This window comes from Cebidichthys violaceus, unplaced genomic scaffold, assembly GCF_023349555.1.
Source record: "Cebidichthys violaceus isolate CVI_PGR_0920_01 unplaced genomic scaffold, fCebVio1.0.p SCAF_33, whole genome shotgun sequence".
NCBI lineage: Eukaryota > Metazoa > Chordata > Actinopteri > Perciformes > Stichaeidae > Cebidichthys > Cebidichthys violaceus.
The window spans coordinates 1,060,888-1,081,867 of record NW_027176517.1 but is presented as its reverse complement, the minus strand read 5'-3'; the positions used below and the strand labels follow the sequence as shown (position 1 = coordinate 1,081,867).

The 20,980-nt window shown below is 45.8% G+C and overlaps 3 protein-coding genes across 5 annotated transcripts in view; 2 read left to right on the top strand and 1 right to left on the bottom strand.

Annotated features, from left to right (window-relative positions):
* Positions 1-277: 277 nt before the first annotated feature.
* On the top strand, positions 278-6,742 carry bphl (biphenyl hydrolase like). Of its 3 annotated transcripts, XM_068724995.1 has the most exons (9): positions 278-481; positions 1,219-1,322; positions 1,404-1,570; positions 2,201-2,354; positions 2,458-2,589; positions 2,701-2,824; positions 2,967-3,008; positions 3,785-3,836; positions 6,627-6,742. In XM_068724995.1, exons 1-9 carry the CDS (start codon positions 399-401, stop codon positions 6,705-6,707), a joined length of 939 nt encoding a protein of 312 aa, XP_068581096.1. In that variant the 5' UTR covers positions 278-398; the 3' UTR covers positions 6,708-6,742. The 3 variants fall into 3 exon arrangements, with proteins under 3 accessions (XP_068581096.1, XP_068581095.1, XP_068581097.1); XM_068724994.1 differs by lacking the exon at positions 6,627-6,742 and having other exon boundaries at positions 3,785-4,028; XM_068724996.1 differs by lacking the exons at positions 3,785-3,836; positions 6,627-6,742 and having other exon boundaries at positions 2,967-3,456.
* On the top strand, positions 4,154-6,262 carry psmg4 (proteasome (prosome, macropain) assembly chaperone 4). Its single transcript, XM_068724997.1, has 3 exons — positions 4,154-4,400; positions 5,255-5,330; positions 5,882-6,262. Exons 1-3 carry the CDS (start codon positions 4,224-4,226, stop codon positions 6,001-6,003), a joined length of 375 nt encoding a protein of 124 aa, XP_068581098.1. The 5' UTR covers positions 4,154-4,223; the 3' UTR covers positions 6,004-6,262.
* The window catches only part of LOC137883500 (solute carrier family 22 member 23), a 15,164-nt gene continuing 904 nt past the window's right edge, over positions 6,721-20,980 (bottom strand). The window contains exons 1-10 of the mRNA XM_068724993.1: positions 20,783-20,980; positions 19,073-19,176; positions 18,356-18,510; positions 11,215-11,401; positions 10,841-10,968; positions 9,987-10,089; positions 9,612-9,838; positions 9,048-9,080; positions 8,806-8,929; positions 6,721-8,080 (exon numbers count right to left, since the gene is read on the bottom strand). The exon at positions 20,783-20,980 is cut by the window's right edge and continues 904 nt beyond it. Of these exons, the coding sequence (XP_068581094.1) occupies positions 7,660-8,080; positions 8,806-8,929; positions 9,048-9,080; positions 9,612-9,838; positions 9,987-10,089; positions 10,841-10,968; positions 11,215-11,401; positions 18,356-18,510; positions 19,073-19,176; positions 20,783-20,980 (1,680 nt within the window). The 3' untranslated portion in view covers positions 6,721-7,659. The remainder of the gene's footprint in view (positions 8,081-8,805; positions 8,930-9,047; positions 9,081-9,611; positions 9,839-9,986; positions 10,090-10,840; positions 10,969-11,214; positions 11,402-18,355; positions 18,511-19,072; positions 19,177-20,782) is intronic.

The following is a 20,980-nucleotide window of genomic DNA, read 5'->3' as shown; positions in this document are numbered from 1 at the left end:
GTAATGAACTAGAAACACATTTCTATTTACTGTATCTCATTGTCTCTACTTCCTCTGATTCGCACATGTCTGTCAAACTTCTCCAGAACTTGTTCGGAAATGAAAGGATCTGAATAATAATAATAATGTTACTGAAGTATTTCCCAGTGTGTCGAATATAATAAGATTCACGTGAATGTTTGTCTTTCGGTTCGTTTTCGTACTTTCGCTCTAAATCTTATGTCAATAAAGACGAGGCGGAAAGTGCCACACTGACTTCCTGTAGTCCCTAAAAAAAGAAAAAACCCTGCAGTGCTGGGTTCCATGTGTTCAGTCAGAAAGAGGACTCGTTTAATCTGTAACCACCTGAAGAAGAAGGAGACCTGCAGCACAGCTGTTCGCTCTAAGAGGACGTCCGAATGGCGTCGTGTTTACTCCGAGCGCGTTTCTTTACGTGCAGAACCGACGTGCGGAGAGTCACGACGGCGACACAGCTGCACTGGTAACCGTTTTTTAATTTGATGTTTTGTAATGCTCGTATGCACATTCGAGCCTGGACTTTAACCACGGAGCGCTGCGGTGAAAGGAAGCAGGAAACAGTCAGTCCCTGCTGTTTGCAACATGTTCGTCCTTGTAGAGTTCCTCTGAAGGAGTGTTTGATTTATTGCCACTAGATGGCGCAGTGTGTCCAGGCAGTGCACCACAAACAATATGCACGAGATAGTATTGCAGAAATGGTTAGAATCTGTAAACACAGTGCACATTCTGCTGTAGTATCCATTGTTTTGGATACTTCCTCTCGACTGCAGCATTGTCCCGTGCAACTTATTTGTCTAATTCAGAGACACTTCATCAAAGTCGTCTTCAGTGCGGCTTCCCGTCTTAAAAGAATCGTTGCTGGCATGTTCAGGTCACAGGGCCTTCCCTCACAGCATGAGTCATGTTAAACAGCAAGTCCCAATGACCTGGAGGTGCAAAACACCGTCACATTTACAGTAACATAGCTGTAAAAAACAACACTGTTGTCAAGAGTCAGTCAAAAGTACAAGAACGTTTGAAGCTGTCATTGAGGGCTATGGGGAACCAGGACGTTGAGCGTGAATCGCAGCCACTGATGAAACACAAGAACAACCTCATGTTGTTGTGGCTGTAGTTTTTTGGTCACATTTGGTTTAGACAGATGTGTTCTTGTCTCCATCACCGTCACTGCCACGGTCTTGCTTGTCTGTTTCCCTGCAGCTCTTCGGTGGCCTCTGGCCGGCAGCGCGTCAATGGAGTGGATCTGTACTACGAGCAGACAGGAAGAGGGAAACACGCCGTGCTGCTGCTTCCTGGTGCTCTGGGTAAAAACGACAACATAGCTCTCACACATGCATGTATCTCTGCCTCGTGTCTCTGCCTCATCCCCCTTTTTGCTTCTCTAGGGTGCACTCGGACTGATTTTGGACCCCAGCTGAAGTCTCTGAATAAGGAGCGCTACACCGTCGTGGGCTGGGATCCCCGTGGTTACGGACAGTCCCGCCCCCCGGACAGAGACTTCCCCCCCGACTTCTTTGAGAGGGACGCGAAGGACGCAGTGGACCTGATGAAGGTCTTGTCCGTCTGTTGATCAGCCATTATGACCGGCACGAGTTGCATAGTTCTCTGAGACGTGAGAGCATGGATTGATGAGTTGTGCGCTCAAATGAGGAGAACTTTGAAGCAAGTTGCTCTGATACATTCAGAATACAAGTTGGGAAATAATACTTGTGGAGGGAAAGTTTAAAAGTCATATAAGGAAGTTCTAAATTGTCACACCAGCAGGGGGTAAAAACCGCTTTCAGACTAATAATGAACACACTAGAACTTCCTTTATGATGCGATTAATATACATTTTTAAAAGTAAGTCAAAGCATGTTTGTGTGGCAAGATTCCTCTGTACATGTTGAAGCACAAATGATACCTTCAGATACCTCCTCTGATCTGTGCTTAGTTCATCTCTGCTATAAACAGGAAGGTGTTTCTGATGATGATCCCGATCGCTAAATCAAGCACACAGTTCATTCATCCATGCCATCAGTTGTGCGACCCATGCGCACACAGTTTTATAATTATATATAGAAATACGTGCTTTGATCACCCAGCTGTGTGATGAGAAGAATCAAAGCTCAGGTCTGTTTGTTCATTGTTTGGTGCATTTGTTGCACATGAGACAATATAGCATCTCTCACTTTGCTAACAGGCATTAGGCTTCGGTAAGTTCTCCCTGCTGGGGTGGAGTGACGGAGGAATCACCGCCATGATCGCAGCAGCGCGGCACCCCCACGCGATTAGCAAGATGGTTGTATGGGGAGCCAACGCCTTTGTTTCCCAGCCGGACCTCAAGCTGTACAACGGTAAATCTGCCAGAGTAGACCCAAACGGTGTGAACTGTGCCTGGTGTAATCATTCAGAACTCCGTATAATGAGTGTGCCTGGGTCTCTGTGGGAAACACGCAGCGGTCCGAGACGTCTCCAAGTGGAGCGCGAAGATGAGGAAGCCCATGGAGGACGTGTATGGAGCGGAAGGCTTTGCTAAAACCTGGGAGGCCTGGGGGGATGGGATCGCACAGTATGCCGAAAGACCAGAAGGTACTGAATCCAGAGAATACATTTGAGATGCTCCTTCATTTTGGTGTGTTCAAATACATTTTAGATGAAAAGATGAAAGCCAAAGTGTGAACCTAAATGTCCTCCGGTCAGGGAGCATCTGCCTGGAGCTTCTGCCCCTGATCAGCTGTCCAACCTTCATCATCCATGGAGAGAAAGACCCCATGGTGCCCAGCATCCACCCACAGTGTCTCCTCAAACACATCAAGGGATCACGGTGAGACCACACACACACACACACACACACACACACACACACACACACATTTAAACATCAACAATGTGACAATTACCTAAAATTCAGGAAAAAAGCACATCTGATGTGTTTAGCCTCTTTTTTTTTTCTGTCCCAAATCTAGATTACACCTGATGCCGGAGGGTAAACACAATATCCACCTGAGGTACGCTGATGAATTCAACAAACTGGTGGAAGACTTTCTGGAAGACAATTAATAAATGAATCAATCGAGTCATTAAAACTGTGAAATAATGACGATCCTTATGTGGAGAAGAACCAGAGTGACTGCAGATCATCACGCTAAGAGGCTTCATTTAGATAAATGTCTAAATTCTACTCTTACTACACTATACTGTGTTACTTTAAGAGGTCAAAGTTATTCTCTTGCCAAGTAAATCACTTCTTTCTGAAGATGAATGAATTCATGAAAAGTCAGTTACATGAGAGGCTAAATTTGGTGATTACAAGACACGTTTTAATGATTGCACGTTGGAAATGAGTTATTAGCGTTAATAAACATTACAACTTAGAAACCCTTCTTTGAAGTGGTTCCTACGTTGATGATTTATATTTAATGTTTCAATGTAACTAAATGCATTTACTGAACTTGAGCTTCTTGCACTTTACTTCAGTGTTTTTCCATTTTCTGTGACTTCACTACATTTATTTGACAACTTAAGTTACTGATTACTTTACTGCAGATTGAGAATATTAAAACAAAAATCAGCTAATGATGTAGGCCATATATAGTTATAGATTAAACTACCCAGCAGTATATGAAGTGGTTGAAAATTGCTCAACAATAAAGAAATATAATCCAATAATATAATGGGCCATTGTGCATAACGAGTACTTTTACCTTTTGGTGTACTTTGGCGCTAATATCTTTCTTCTTTTCCGTAAGTAACATTTTGAATGTATGACTTTTTACTTCTACAGAAGTATTTCTTCAGTGCGTTACGTTCTCTGGTTACTTCTTCCTCCATTGACGGTAAGTATGGCGTCTTCTTCTGTTTGGTGTTTTTATGGTCAAGATCAGCTGTTCTGCTGTTGCCCGGGATGTAATGATATTACATTTTATTAGTATAAGTTACTTTACATGGTAAAAACGGAAACAATGAAAGCAATAACAACACAAACAAGGCAGAGAGATGACATCATAACAGTATTAAACAAAACTAAAACATGCATAATTAGCATCACCGGTTGAAAGCAGATTTAAATACGCGAGTTGTCGCATCTGCGCATTGACGAGCGACTGCTTCGGCCTGTTCTTCAACCCGGAAGTAGCTGACTGTAGCTAGCACGAGCTCGAGCGGTTGCTGGTCGCGGGCTTCTCTTGTGTACACGCACGGCTGCTGCAGGTAGTGACACAAAGATGGACGACGCGCAAAACGGAGAGGCGTTTTCGCCCATCACGGTGCACAACTTCTCGGAGAGGATTTTGGAGCAGGTCATACACTTCCACGTGATGAAGCTCAGCGGAGGGTTCTTCCTGTGGGTCGGTTCCAGTCCGGTTCTGTCCAACCTGGCGGTGTCGATGAGCAGCAGATATGTGAGTACACAAGTGCCGTGTTTAAGTACACATTTGACGTGTTGTTTACTTTAGTATTTTCCTTTCATGCTACTTTTAATACCTAAAGTACGTTTTCCTGATTATATTTACCTGCTTTTACTGAAGTTTGGTTTTAAATACAGGACTTAATTATTAATAGGTATTAATTAAAGGACAGAAATACTTCCTTCATCCCTGTTAATGAATGAATAATGTTTACTATGATACGTGTGGACTCTGTGGACGGTCGTGTCCTCAATAGTAAGTTCACTCAAATCATAATAGTAATAACACGATGCAGCTCAATGCGGTTTCCATTCACCTGCACTAAACCTGTTTAAAAAGGTTGAACAGATACAGATGTTGCAAAACAAACCTACAGGTTAGAAAAATACATTTTAGTAAAGATTCAATAATAAAATGGGAAAGCAACTCACTTATGCTGCGCCTTAATAACCATTTGGCTAGTTTTGTATTCGAGTAACGACAAAAGTTTCAGTGACTGAAAAGTCAAACCTTTGCAAAATAAACTATCTACATTTATTTAGTGGCCGACGATGTTAAGATGTACAGCTTGAGATGATCTGTTCTCTAGTGTTCATGCTCTAGTACTCATCCCTTCACAGTACAGTACATCTCTGGACTCCATGGCTGAGTACCACAGTTATGATCTGGTCCTTAGGAGGCAAACTGTAAATCATCAGCTGTGACTGTTCCACAAACCACAGAGACCGTTTCAGTTACAAATCATCTGGGTTGACGACAGATATTAATAAAGTCAAACATTGTTTTGGATGTGAGGGAGCTAATGATTTTCAAAGGGACTAACTGCTGTTGTGTTCTTTGCTCTGCAGGATTCCATGCCTTTATCCACGTTGGTCATGGGGGACCCGTCCAATACCGCTCCAAACTCCTTGGCACAGAGATTAGGTAATGCTGCATGATGACATGTGGTTATATTGTGTGTATATTTAAGATATTTCTGTATGTTTTATCAGGACAGGGGAAACCTGAAGTGACAGATAGTTTGTTCCTAGAGCCGTCACGAGGTTTTTACTCTGGATCAGGAGTTCTGGTTCTTAAGATCCACAGATAATTGGTTTTATGTCGTTAACACGTAAAGATGGGGTGCATGGCATCAAGCGTGATGTGTTTGTGGAATGCACCTGACTACGGTCATATGGTGAAACTTATATAATTGATTCAATATTTAATAAAGAGAACTTATTCCACCTGGAAACAAAGTGTAGTGTCAGGGTTTACGAGGTGCGCCTGAACGCCGCATGAAGTCCCCGCCGGTGCCCGATAAACACACAAACATCTTGTGTAAATATAATAGAGATATTGTAGTGAAACGACTAAAACGTGCAAAACAGTGACGAGGTGTATTAACCCAAAAATACTCCAAGACTGATGACTTTAGTGTAGTTGTGTATACAACAGATGATGGTGAAATAATTGTCTGTTTGTCTGTTTTGCAGCAAAGAAGACCAAAAAGCAAGTATACGTGAGTTACAGTCTTCCAATGACGAACTCCAACATCAGTCTTCTGGTGGAGGACCGGATCAAGAAGGAGGTGGAGCTTCACCCTGAACACTTTTGAACACATCTGACTGTTTGTTGAACTTCTGTGTAGAAGTGACGACACGTGGGAAGACGGGGAACATAGAAGCTCCTTCCATGTGGACTTCCATCCTCCTGCAGACACTTGTCATGGTGCTCCAACACAAGGACCACACGCCGTCACATCAAGTGTTCTTTTATTGACACAATAAATTAAGTGGTTTATTATCAAAACATGTAGGCCTATGGCTTTTTGTACAAATGCGTCGTATTAAAAAAATACCACTTAGAAAACAGCATTTAGTGGTTGAGTTCTTCTTTTTTTTTTTTTTTTTTTTTAACTGTTGAAAACATGGAGACTAGTAAACCGTACGGGGTGTTCAAAATACGTGCTGTGTGCTAAATGTGAATATGCTCTATATGGAAGAAGAATGGTTTATCTATTCAATGATCGTATATATATATATATCCTGTAAAAGTCAGGTTGACGGTCCATCCATGTATACGTACCATACAGTGTGATGCAGTCCTAAGGGATACTCGCGTAGTAAAGTGTATTAATGTACACCGATCACAACTAGGCCAGGTGTGCGCAGACTCTATTCTAATCTTCACAAACGTTTATTTCAAAAAACTGTAAAATATTGTGCTTTCTGGCTATAGGTACACGTCCCGGGAGCAGGATTACGACATTACCACGGTACAAGAGAACGAGGAGTGAAGAGTGGAGGAGGTACCTGCTAATTAAAGGAGGTATTTCAAGCAACAGAAAGGCCCCTGGCAGCGTGACAAAATAAATACGGGTTTTCTAGAATTGCAATTCTCTTGTTTTGTTAAGAACAGAGCAGAGCCGTCACGGTAAAGCCGTTGGAATGCTGAGACGCGTCATACAGACATACAGTGCTGGTCTGCTGTCCGTTCAGCTCTCAGGTTGGTTCAGCGTTATTCTCTCTACAGGCTACACATCCGCCGAGGTCTCCGGCTGTTCGGCGCATCGGACAACCATCATGCACCCGCAGCGACGCTTTCTTTATGAATCGGCGTCTACACCGACCTCGTCTGCGAGGATAAAGTGCCACATCGGACTTCTAGTAGAGGGACCACAAATATATACGAGGAAAAAGAAAAAAACGTGTAAAAACCATTTGTGCCCTTTTCATGCAAAAAAACCAACAAAACAGTGGTGGTGGTTTAGCCAATCCCTGGATCAACAACAAGTTGGCTGAAAATCACAAACACTTGATTGTGTCTCTGACATTTAGTGCAAAAATAACTTATAAAGAATTATAAGATGCAGTGAAATCCTCTCTCAGCGAGTCAGAGCCGGTCTTCTTCCACCTGTAAATCATTCTCGTACATCACCAACACCACTCGAGACTTTCAGGTTATTAACACACACACACACACACACACACACACACACACACACACACACACACACACACACACACACACACACACACACACACACACGGACTTCAGATAGACTCGGTCCAGTACAATATTTTTTTTTTTTTGGCAACTCCTGAATGAATCATAGTCACTACAAACACAAATGTATTCTCGTCACCGTTGAAGAGTTCATCTGGTTCACCCGAAAGATTCTCTTTTTGTTTGTTTTTTTGTCACAAATTCAACGACCGTTCAGTTCAGATTAATGCTGAAGCAATACTTTAGTAGACTATTGCTAGGATGCTCACACCCCATTGGCTATGGCACAATTTCCAATCACCTCTCCGCCGGTGGCCAGGGCGTATGAGGCCGGCACCGCTGCCAGAGCGGTTGCCGCTGCCACCGTAGCGCCCCCGGTGGTCGTGAGGTGCAGCGGCGTGTCGTGGACGCGGGCGTAGTCGCCGTCGGTCTTGGCCAGCAGGAGGTGCTGCTCTCCCGGGTGGAGCAGCGTCTGTCGGGTGAAGGTCTCTCCGTCGGCCAGGCTCTCCGGCAGGGGCTGGCCCCGCGGCTCGGGCAGCAGCAGCAGGCAGATGATGCACAGCAGGGTGCAGCAGGCGAAGATCACGTGGTGCAGGAAGTAGCCCTTCTGGTTGTGGAGCTCCATGATGGGCGCGGTGAGCATGCCGAAGCCGGCGCTGGCCAGCACCAGACCCAGTCCTCCACCCCTGTACACACACACACACACACACACACACACACACACACACACACACACACACACACACACACACACACACACAGAGAGAGAGGTGTTACCAAGGTAGTCTAACCACAGCTGCTTTAAGGTATTAGTATGCTTCAAATAAAGTGCGTGAACAGGCTCTGACACGCCTCACTGAACAGGTTTATGAAGTGACTTCTTAATAAGTTTATGTAGATATTCTGGATCTATACTTTATACATTTTTTTACACTATACTATATATATATATACTTGTACTTTTAGACACCTTTGGCCCACACTTTTCAAGTAGTTTCAGGCTCAGCAGTCACTTCACCCATCAGTCAAAACTGCACCACTAGATGGAGCTAATAAGCAACACGAGAACAAGAGCTCTGTCCAAAGATTCCATACTGCGGCAACTATTCCCAGTATGGACTGTACAGTAATTGGCACAGTATACTGCTTTTGCAGTTAGTACACGATAAATCAATGTACTTTATAATTTTGTAATAACTTCCACGTGTGCTGAGGGACATGGATCGCACTGTAAACGTAACAAATCAAGTTATTCACTCTGTGTAGCGAGTGTACTTCACAGTGGCCCTTAGTGGACGGTTCACTATAGGTAAGGAATGATTTGGGGTACAGCCTGGAGCTCGCCACCCCCCCCTGCAGAAGGGCTCCCATAAGTGTTGTATTTTTTGTGTTTATCGCCAACAAGGCTCACCTGATGACAGTCGGGGTGATTTCAGCACAAAAGAAGATGCTGAGTGTGCTGACCGCGTGAGAGGAGAACATGCCGATGATGGAGAAGGCCACCGAGAATTTCCTGTTCAGAGTGTCTCGCAGAACTGTCCGGAGGAGGGTCAAGAAGACGTACAGTAAGTACACCGGAAACACAAACAGCTGATGATTTAACACAAGCCAGAGGCGTAGATTAAGGTTTAAGCACGGGAGCCGTAGTTGTACCTGTGTCATGGCGAAGGCTGTACTTGCCAATCACTGGATTCCGTTAGCGAGCGTTGGAGAGAGGAGAACATGTCGTTAGTGAGCGCAAAGGGCAGCACAGCGCTGACTCACAACAAGCAGAACGAGGAGGAAAAAAAAACAGCCTTCAGGAGAACAGTGAACAGTTCACCACTGAAGCCTGAAATAATGACTTCTGTACTGCATATGTAGGTCAAAGAAAGGGAGAACTGCAGTCGGCACTTTATGTTTTAATGACACACGGATGCAAAATGTCCAACTCACTTTACCGTCAAATTTCAACTTTCTGTTTTGCAAAAACTTCCTGAACGGATTTTCCTGACTTGGATTTTTTTGCAAAACAACAATTCACATAATTTTCGTTCTTTAGCTAGCTAGCTACAGCTGATACAAGATGCTTACTCGTGTCTGAAATCAATTTTTGAGGGAGTTTTATCATTTGCAACCTGCACAGGTGCAACCCTTGAATGCAAAAGCGTGTGTACAGGCGTGGCAATGAGTGTTGCGGGACTGTGTGTGTGTGTGTGTGTGTGTGTGTGTACTCACAGTTGAGTAAACCCAGCTGCAGTAGGGAGGCCAGCGCTGTAATGATCATGAAGGTGAGCAGCCCTCCACGGCGACCCATCAAGCCCACCGCGGGGCAAACCGCCAGGCAGGTCGCCACAGCGATGCCGGCCATCGTGTAGTAGTCGGCGTGGCACAAAGCGGTGGGCTGGGCCTCCGGGTCCATCATGCTGCGGGCGAAGCAGTGGTGGATCCCGTAACCCGTCAGCCTGCGGGAACAACACAGAAGACGCAATCGGAAGGGGGCGGATGGGGGAGGCGGTACCCGAGACGTGCGTCTCATACGCGTCCTCATGTCTCTCTGGAGGATGATTTGTCAAAAGGCAACCGTACCGGGCCCGGCCGCAACACACTTACGAGTTGACGCACAGCACCACGATGTTTTTCCACAGGTTCCTGGTGCTCATCATCTTGACGATGCAGGTCGGCTGGGGCTTCTTGTGCAGCTCCTGCTCCAGCTCTGGTAGGAGAAACGTGAAACGCACACCTTGAGACCTTTCCCCGCAGAAGGTAATGAGAGGCTCAGAGAAGCTAATGTGCTCTGGGGGCCTTTAGGTGGATAGAAACGTCCCTTTGCACACGCTCATCATCCGTCTGTCTGTCTGCCTGGACACTGGGGGAGGCATGAACACTGAATGTGTCACCGGGGGAGGATGAGATGTCGGTGACAAAGGGGAGAGGTCTGAGGTAAATCAATTAATTTACTTTATTCATCCTCCATTCATCCGGTCATTTATCGAGTAAAAAGAAATCCCCCAAATTGACTAGTTGCGCTTCTCAAATGTGATAATTTCCTGCCCAGTGATATTGTGTCTTTAACATCTTTTGGGGTTTTGTTCTGCTGATCCGACGAGACATGACATTGGGCTCTAAGAACAAAACAGATTCAACTCAAATGAAAATGGTCTCGGACAGAAATCAGACTTTTTTTTTTTGATCTTCGCTGATTTAGCATGTATGTGTTTGTGCGATTGCGAATGCATTTCATCATAAAAATAACAATTGGGAGACGCTGCTTGGAAACTGCAGCCTAGTTGCACATGTGTGAAAAGTGGGTCTTTGAGACTTTGCATGTGAATCGGTGTCTTTGTGTTCGTTGCGTGTTCATTTCATCACGCGCCAAGAAGCGGCCGCAACACAACACGGATGACAATGTAAAATAATTTGCATAATGAAGTGAATAAAGCAAAAAAAAAAAAAGATTCCCTCACCTGTCAGAACTCCGTGCGGCTCGGTCGTCATGTTAACCTGGTTCTTCCTGGCGATGCGCAGCATCATGACTTTGGACCGCCTGTAGTGCTGGGTGGCCAGCAACCAGCGCAACGACTCTGGAAAAAGCCTGGAGAGAGAGAGAGAGAGAGAGAGAGAGAGAGAGAGAGAGAGAGAGAGACGGAAGTGGGTTATGGGGGAAGAAGGGAAACAATAGAAGAAAGAGAGTATTGTTTGTAAGTTGAAGCAGAGGCTGCACAGTACTGTGAGGTGCAGTGTGTACTGTACTGATTGTGTACAAGCCGTCGCCTGGCTCAGTGAGAGAAGAATCTGCCCCCCCCCCCTGCTGTGGATTTCCTCAGAGGGCGGGACTCACCAGACGTAGGGCAGCATCAGAACGAAAGGGCTGATAATGACAATCTGCAGGACCTGCCAGTCATCGCGGTCCGGCCAATTGCGGCACAGAGCGGCCACCCCTGGCATCAGCAGCTGCCCGCCCACCATCAGAAAACTGGCCACCATGGTCATGGAGAAGCGCCAGGCTGGCAAACAAAGCTCGATCCCTAACATGAAGGAGGCGGAGAGAAAGATTTGGTTTCACGTAAAACACAAGATATTAGTAAATGATCTAAACTAAGCAGCAGCCTTAAGGGCCTGTGTTTGTTTAATGGTGGAGCCAGTCCTGAATTTCCTCTCTGAATTATTGAGGACTCCCATCCCTGATCCTTCCCATGACACTTGTTTAACAGCAGACCGCTTTATAACTTAGGATGGACTACACGTCGAGGCTTTTTAAGAGGATTCAGCTGCTCTGTGAGCGTTTCACTGTAGCCGTCCCTTAATAGCTCCCACCCCCTCCCCTACCGACCGTAACATGGTACAGTCCAGATGGCCCGGCCCATATGGCAAGGTCTTTTTGAAGGTGACTGTTGTGGGAGGATGTGTGAGCGAAGGGAGACTCACTAAACCTGGCCTCCTCATGTACCGTCCCCTTGTTATTGTGAGGAAAAAAAGGAAAAAGAAAAGGGGACGAGAGGGAAGGGAGAAAGCAGGAAGACGGGAGCAGAATACAAATTATCCCCCCCCCCCCCCCCCCCCCCCAAAGGAGACGCAAAAGTCCCTCCATTCATCAGTCGAATCACCGGAGGAATGATAATAAAGACCAGCAAGAGGGAGGCAGAGAGACAGATTCAAAGCACATAGAGGGAGGTGGAGGGAAAGAAAAACAAAGAAGGAGACGGAGAGATGACTCGGATAAGAGAGAGAGAGGAAAATCACTCAAGGCAGGAGGAACGAAAGACAGGTTTTACTGGAAATCCCTTCATCTTTGCTTTCTTCAGCCACAGACAAACAGTTTTAGAGTTAATATCTTCCCTGCAGGAACCGAAGCAGATGAAGGAAACTACACCGACCCGTAATCCTTAACCTGCCCTTCATGTCTTCATGTCTTCATGTCTTCATGCATCAAAGGAGGAGCGGAGAGCACAAACACATTTCGACATTTTCCCCAAAGTCTCACTCTCAGAGGACCTGAGACATAATTTCACAGTTCCACTTTGCTTTCCTTCAGATACTCAGATGTAATTTAAGGATTCAAGGTTTTATTTAAGACATGCAGTTGTAGGCCCCTCCACGCTGTACACACAGAAACTGAAAATATTTAAATTAGAATAGAATATAACAAAATATAATAGTCAGTACAGTAACGGAGTCATGATTCATATTTGATCAACGCTGGCCTAGTTTGAAGGTTTGATCGGAGTTCACCAGCTTCCCCAGCGGTGATCGTCAGACGCTCCTCGGCTCTAATTGGTGGTTTTCCTCCAGGCCTGGTGGAATCTTGCGTTTTCCATTAGGAGCACTAATAGAGTATCTGTCTCAGTGATGTTTTATTAAAATTACTTTTTATCATTCTTGCTTAAAGTTACCAAGTGCAGCTTTTTATGTTTTGAATGTGAAACGTTAATGTGCAAAATAACTAGTACCTAAAGCTGTCACATTAATGTAATGGAGTAAAAGGGTCAGTATTTCCCTCCGAAATGTAGTCAAGAATGAAGTAACAGTAGTACAACTGAAGTACCTGAAAATCACACTAAAGTACTTGTTCCTAGTGTATTTCCACCACTGACAAGCAACACAGGCTGTGTCTCTTTGGTACCGCTTTCCACAGCAGTCAATAGGCATGGATCAGACACACACACACACACACACACACACACACACACACACACACACACACACACACACACACACACACCAGATATGAACTGTACCTTGGCAAAGGCAATGCATCTCCAAACCTACCGCACAAAACACAAAACCACTCCCCAACTCTCTGGGGAGGTTTCTGATCCTGCTGACTCTACTGGGATATCAACACACACACACACACACACACACACACACACACACACACACACACACACTTGCAGGGAGCTTTTGTTCCTGCTGAGTTGGAGAATGGTTCTCCTTGTGTTGATTATCTCACTGCCCCCCCCCCCCGGGCTGATCCTCCCTCACCCCCCCTCCTGCCCACTCTTCCCTCTTGCTCATCAGGACTGAAGTGGCTCCCTCACTCTTTGTAAAGCCACCATCCCCCACTTCTACCCCCCTTACCCCCTCCTCTTCTTCCTCCTCCTCCTCCTCCTCCTCCTCCTCCCTTCACTGAGCAGTTCTCCACCGTCCTTACATCTGAACAGTTGCAGAGGGGAGCGGAAAACAAAAGAACTATAATGGAAGGAAGGGAAGGCTAAAGACAAAAGAGAAGGCAACAAAAAGCAGCTGGTCTAATGGCCGAACCAATCTCTGGTGACAAATGGCTGACAGCGCCGCCACACACACACACACACACACACTCTCTTTGCCCTGTCTGCTGCTCCCCCCCACTAACCTCGCCTGGGGCATGAGAGCAGGGCACAGAGACGATTGGCTTTCTAACAGCCGGAGTTCAGAGCAGCCTGTGTGATGTGCAGGGAGAGGGAGAGATGTAGTGACGGACAATGTCGACCCACGGAAAATGAATTATTGACAATTTGATAATAATTGTCATTTATAGTCTTTGTCACAAGGACAAATGACCCATTGTGTTGACAAAACATCGGCAGCCTTTGAGATTTGGATTGTCGAAACAAAAGCAATTTGAAGACGTCGCCTTTTGGTTTTCTGGGATGTTGTACACGAAACGAAAATGTGCACAAATGAAAAGAGTTCTCTGCTGCTGCCTTAGGTGGATGACTAACACACAGAGAGAGAGAGAGAGCCAGGGAAACAAGATAGCTGCTTCCACAAGGGCACGGCGTGACAGGACAGTACGTCTCCCCAGCTGAGTCAGCAGTAGTCCCTGTAGCTCCCAACAACACACACACACACACACACACATATATACTGCATGTCTCTGTCATTAGCTACATGTCTCAGAGACAGAGACAGATTTATGAACCTTATCTCGCTGCTGTGAAAGTAAACGCAGCCTAATTCCTTTGGGTCCATGCGAGCCTCACTCACTGCAGTCCTCTCTTTGAGTACCACATGCTCCCTGCAGGCCTTGAGAAGTGTCTCTGAACTGTTTTGCAGCTTGCTACAGCAGCTCCCGTCAGCTGGGATTCACAGGGTGCACGCCGCTCAGCTCCAACGTCGACACAACTTTGTGAGAAAAACAACAGTAAAACCTATGTAGGAGCTGTTTTTAAATGACTTCCCGCAGCGCGATCTGCCGTCGTCTGTGCAGACCCAGAGCTCTGTCAGGTGTGTGTCTGAACAAGTGTCGAGTCCTTGAGGGGAATTCCAAATCTTTACGCGAATAATTACTTTTTGCATAACTCAAGTCACCCTCGGGCTGAGTTCATTTGAACGCAGAGGGACTCTGAAGGGGGAAAACAACCTTTTTAACCTAAAGCTTAACTGTCACCAGAACATCATGCAAACGTCATCCAGCAAAGGCTGCTGGTCAGATGTAGATCGATAAAACGATCGTAATAACTTGAAAAACGTCCTCATAACGTTTTAAAACGTTGCTGTGAGAAACCTTCAAACTCATGAATCTTAATACATCAGCTGGACTCTCTGAATCATGTCTCACTGGTCTCACTTTTATTGAGCCCTCGTTTCAAATCTGTGGCTCTGCTCCAGAACACTTCTAGGTTCCTAGGGCACCTATGGACCAACGACGGAGAAGCAGCGGTTTGATGCTTTTTGAATCCATTGTAACGGCTGGCTGTGAAGGAGCAGCTTTAAAAACCAACAGAGGGGGATATTTAACATTTATTCCTTACGGGTTTGTCTTTAAACACCGTCTTGACCAAACAGCAATTGTATTAATAATGATATTATTTTCCAGATGAGTTTGGATAACGGGCAGAAAAACAAGGGAACGTGTACGAGGAGACGGAAAGCTCATTCCTCGCGGCTCCCGGGAGACGGTCCATCGGTACGTGCTAAATTACTAAATAAATAAACCCTGAATGCAGAATTGGTGCAACAACCAGATATGCAAACGACACATTTACATGAGCAGCGCAAACTAAAGCTGCTGCTGGCAGCTCCGGTGGAGTTTATTATTCTCTGCGTGCTGCAGAGAGATAACCGAACGATGAGAGATTTCAAATGAGCCTCGAGAAAATGAGAAAGTGAGAGTAATGAAATGGTAGTGCGAGAGGAGGAGGAGGAGGAGGAGGAGGAGGAGGAGGAGGAGGGGATGAATGGGGCAGAGGAGAGTCGAGGGAAGCATAGAGTGAAAATGGAAAAGGCCGGAGAGCTGCTGGATGTAGAAATAGAAATTCGGCGCTGCGTTTACAGTGAGGGTGAGAGGAGGCAGACAGACAGAGTGTTACACGATATAAATACACGGTATATGTGTGCCACATGCATATTTCCGCGTCTCTCTATCTGATCTACTCAGACTTCTCCCCGACTCCGATGTTGAAGCGCTGGCTTTCAGCTTTCATTTGAGGGTTTTTACATCCATAATGGGTGTTAGCATCTGTCCTTTTGTTCGCACAACGCTGCAGGATAATGATACTTAACATGCAGACGAGGCAACAGAGGGCTTTTTTTTTTTTCTTTCTTCTTTTCTTTTTTATGGACGAACAGGTGACGATGTTTTTGACTGGCCAAGTCGGCCATGTGAGCTCACTCACAACTGATTATGTGTTTCTCCTGCTGGAGAGCAGACGCACGGCCGAAAAGCTTGAAACGAGCGAGACCTGCAGCTGAAGAACAGGTCTAGAAAACCGTGTGAGCACCCAACCATGCTAAGTACAGTGGACCAACGCTGAACAGGAAGGTTTCATTTCTTAACTGTGACGGATGTTTTCTGCTCCAACTAAGATTTGCTAATCTGCGGACATACTTACAACCTCTGTGGTCGTCTGTTTCTCTGTTTTAATGACGTTTTATTATTCACAGATCTCACAGCCTCCCTGATCTACGGAGCTAGAGTTAGTGAGTACAGTCTTCTTTTTTATTATCATTAACGGTTAAAACTACTAGAATTGTTTTAATAATATTTGATATCCCTTTATATTTAACTTCATTTAAGTGTATTCCTTCTTGTCCGATCACTTTTCGCCCCTTAACTCTGAGAGCCTGTGTTCGTCTGACGTGGATGTAAACACTCATGTGTTGCTACAGTGTGTATTCAGCCTCTGAGGGTGTGTTTATTGGAGGCTTCGAATGCGTGTGCTGTTATTCTACATGTCTTTTTTTCTTTTTCTTTTTTTTTTTACTGCTAATGGGACGCCAGCGTCTGTTGTCTGTGAGTTCGGTTCAAAGCGACCGGTTCTGTGTCGGAGAGCCCGCTGTGTTCCTCTGCACCTCACACGACCCAACAAACGCCTCACACAGACACCGTTCCTTTTGTTGCACTTCAAAGTGCATGGGTACAATCTGTTCTCTCACACAAACAGAAGAAACACTCAACACACACACACACACACACACACACTCACGGCCACTTATCCCATCATTGTCAACACTGAGCACGCAAACAAGTCACATATAGAAAACTTCCCTCTCATTACAGATATCTTCGTTTGGCAAACGGACTGGAACAACCGGAGGACAATGAGTGAAGTGAGTGTGAGAGACGGATATAGAGGACGGACCGGGTTCAGACAGTAGCATATGAATATCTAAATGTGTAATACTTGTGATAATAAAGCACAGCAGCAGAAGGAAACGGACGTGTTTCCACCCGAGGCTTTCCTCAGCGTAGCGTCTCTTAAAGCTGCTGGTGATTACCAGCCAGCTGATGCAGATCCTCAGAGACTCTTCATCCATAACCAGACACTAAGAACACTAGTACCATGTCATAAGATCAAACATATCATATTCTTCATTTCAAGCCCATCGTGTGTATGAACCCCAGTCCGCTCTCACGTTCTCAACTCGCCGTGACTCAAAGGTCCACACAGCGCAGCGCTGTTAGTCTTTCGCTCGCCTCCGTATATACGTCGCAGATTAAATTCAAACTCTCGGGAGTCTCTCGGCAGACGGCTCGGAGGCGTCCATTTTGTTTGTTTGTTTGTTTTTTTTTAGAAGCAGTTCTGCAGATATTTTATCAGGATCCCCTGCTGAGAGGAACTAAACCGGCACAAAGTCCGCCCTCTCTTCACGCACTAATGATCCACTAATCTGCTACCGGCCCGACAGAGGAGGCCTGCAGAGGGTGAGAAAAGAAATGGGGGGGGGGGGGCAGAGACAGGGGACAGTGGGGGGGGTCACCTTGCCCATTGGCTGTAATGCAGAGCCACAGGAGAGAGGTACTGCAGAGGAAGATATTTAAGATGTGGACAGAACACAACAGCACTACCTCTGTGCTCTCGTGAATATCTTCAAACTCTCTGCACCACAAACCTCCAGCATTGAAGCAGTTAATGGTTGAATTAGCGTGACGGTGCTGTACTTTGGTGTGTCCCTGAAGGGTAGAAGCACCTTCCATTAGTGTCCATCTTACCGTCTGTGTTCCCCGTTAAACTAACGAGGGCAATTGCTGTAACTTTTCAAAACTCGTACGTCTTTAACGAAGTTAAATACATACAACAAAAACTCCTAAAGCATAAGTAACTGGACGGTGGACATTTCAGTCTCAACATGTTATTGCACCAGATCCAGCGGAAAGTTTCCATCTGTAGTGTTTAATCCACACCTTCTATCAAGATAAAGACGAGTTAAATGTCTCACCAAACAAATATTGGAAACTTATAATTAAAAAAGTGGACATTTTAATCATAACACACTTGTTAAAAGGCAGAAGTAGAGAGAAGGTACAGCCACAGCTTTATGACAAAAACATTGAATATGTGAAGATTTAGTTTTGGGGATTGTTGTCGCTACTGGCAGGAAATATATTTCAAAGGTTTTGCAAGATAACACATTGATTTCATCAATTGTTTTCGTATAAGTCCCTTTCCAGGGATCCATACTGTACCACTCTAATAATAATGATGAGTCAATTAAATGAGCATGAATGAAGACATGGAGCGAAGGACAGCAGAGGTAGAGCAGGCAGCTGTACTTACTGAGCACGTAGAGGGAGAGAGCGAGGCCCGCCAAGCAGAAACCCTCAAAGAAGCGCAAGGTGCTGAACATGGTGACGTTCACAGAGAAGGCAACACTCAGACCAAACACCAGCATGAAAAGCACCGAGAGAATCAACACCGGGTGTCGACCGAACCTTCAGAAACGGAGAGAAGCGAGAAAGAGGAAGACGAGGCAAAGTGTTTAACAGCTGTCGCAAAAAAAACAGAGGAAAAGGAGCTTTTGTTTTGAAACTGATCGTTCCAGTTCGCTTCAGACTGTGTGGACTTCCTGGTTGAAGGGGGGGGGGCAATAGGTCAGAGCTGAGGCCTGGACATTTCTTTACATTGTCTCCATGGTTACTGATCCCAAACACAATGTGGGGACTTTTTTTCCCACGAGGCCGCTCAAGGGGTTCAGGGGCTGCAGACACGACCACAATGAATTTAATTGACCATAGCGTGCCCCCCCCCCATTACAAATAAACATGTAATATTTTCCCACTTCGACCATGCAGCTGGGTTTAGTTTGTGGCACTTCACGACTATTAAAAAAAAAATCATTTCAATAATTTAGTTCTCCTGGAAGTTTTCATAAGAACGACTTTACGGCGTCACAAATTAAACCAAAACTGATTTGAGCAGATTGAAGTGATAGTTTAGGGAATACTAACAGAAGCGGTAGAGGAGCACAGAACAGACATGAGAGAGGCAGCTTACCAGTCAGCCATGACACCCATCACTAGGTAGCCAAATATGGAGCCCACCAGCAAAGAGAACTTGGCAATGTGCACCTTCCAGGCTGAGTCACACACCAGGTTCCACTGAAACGAGAGACGAAACACAGAGAGAGGAATATTACTCAGCTTTTCAGAGACAACCACCCACAACAAGTTAACAGGGAATCAAACATCAGCGGATGAGAAGTTTGAATCTGAAAGCTGCACAGAAACACAAAGAAATGTGGGGTTTTCCTCATCTGACTCCACTGTTCTACTAGTTAAAACTAATGCATGTAATCACATTACAGCAGAGCCAATCTGGGGCCAAAGAAAACCTGCAGCCTGCATAATGCATGAAGGTTGATGAGTGTGCAAACACGCTGCAAACACGCGGAAAAGCGTGTGAGAGAATGCGGCCGCGTGTCTATAATAACAGAAATCAATAGCTTTCCACCGAAGCCCATGGGTCAGTGCACACACCGCCGCAGCCCTCAGCATCTGGAACTCAGCCAACAACACATGTGGAAGCACGACGCGTGCTCGAACATGTGCACGACCCTGAAAGAGTCTGCAGGAGCTCAGCGGAGCGAGTCAGCCGTGTGTGTGTGTGTGTGTGTGTGTGTGTGTGTGTGTGTGTGTGTGTGTGTGTGTGTGTGAGAGGAAGCGTTGGTGTTTAACAATGATTTACAGAACTCCACGGTGCGCCTCCGACCGTGCCGAGGAGCCGAGAAGGGGGATGCTTTTTGGTTGTGAAATGGCCGGTGGTGATGTGGTGAAGTCAGTCAGTGTGGCTTCGTTACGTTCGGGCCATTAGCACCAGCGTTATCTGAGAAAACAGATCTCAGTCATGCAAAAGGCCAGAGCTGGTGGAAACTCTGCGTTGCTGTTTGTCGACTTTCAGTCATTGATGATGTGGCCGTCCAGTTGTTATCATGATACAAAAATGCTGTTGTCGAAACTGAAATTCAGTTATCAAAGTTGTGTGTTTCACTCAAACGCATGGCAGGATTAACTCGCTCGGGGTCCCAGGGGCCCCGTTTCATCCGGCCTCTCTCACATGTAGGCTTCAGGTTTTCTTTGGCCCCAGATCGGCTCTGCTGTAATGTGATTAAACATATTAGTTGTAACTACAAACATATAAGCAAAACAGTGAAATATTAAAGGTTTTGAAACTGGATTATGACTTATTCAAAATGTCAATATCCCCAAATAAATGCACAAACCAGCACACGGTAAATCTGGAGCTCTGGGCAGAGACACACCGACCGTTATTAAGCAGATTGGTATATTGGCAACATTACACACAGGTCCTTCTTTAAAGTCGTTATAAATGTCAGGGTCTGCGTTACTCGTTACATTCACTGAGTCAAGGCGGCATGGAGGGAAACGGGTGCGTCGGTGCATCCCCTGGTTCTCTGGCTCTGGGACACTCTGTGTGATGTAATGCATACCAGTGCAGCACTGGACTTTAATCTGGTATTAATTGGCCACATTGTGATTGTCTTATTAATAACTCTCAAAGTCAAGCTACAGCATGTGATCAGCTGCTGTCTCATATTGAGGTCAGTGGGTAACTTGTCAATAAGCTGCTACTCTGCTCGGCTCTGTGAGTGGCAGTGATGATGATGAAGGCGCAGGGTGGTGAGGATGAGGATGATGGTGAACAGAGAGAGACATAACGCGGGTCTATCTGCAGCTCAGTCGTTACCTTGGTAACCACATTCTGACTAAGTCCCGTCTGCAGCTCCAGCCTCCACTCCTTGCAGGCGCACGGCATACCGCCGCTGTCGCCGTATGCGCCCTCGGTGCCGTTGCCTGCGAGCTGCAGCGCGGGCGCGCCGCCGGCGACGGTGACCGGCGGGGATGCCGCGGTCCAGTTACTGTCGTTCGCGAGGGGTTGCACGCA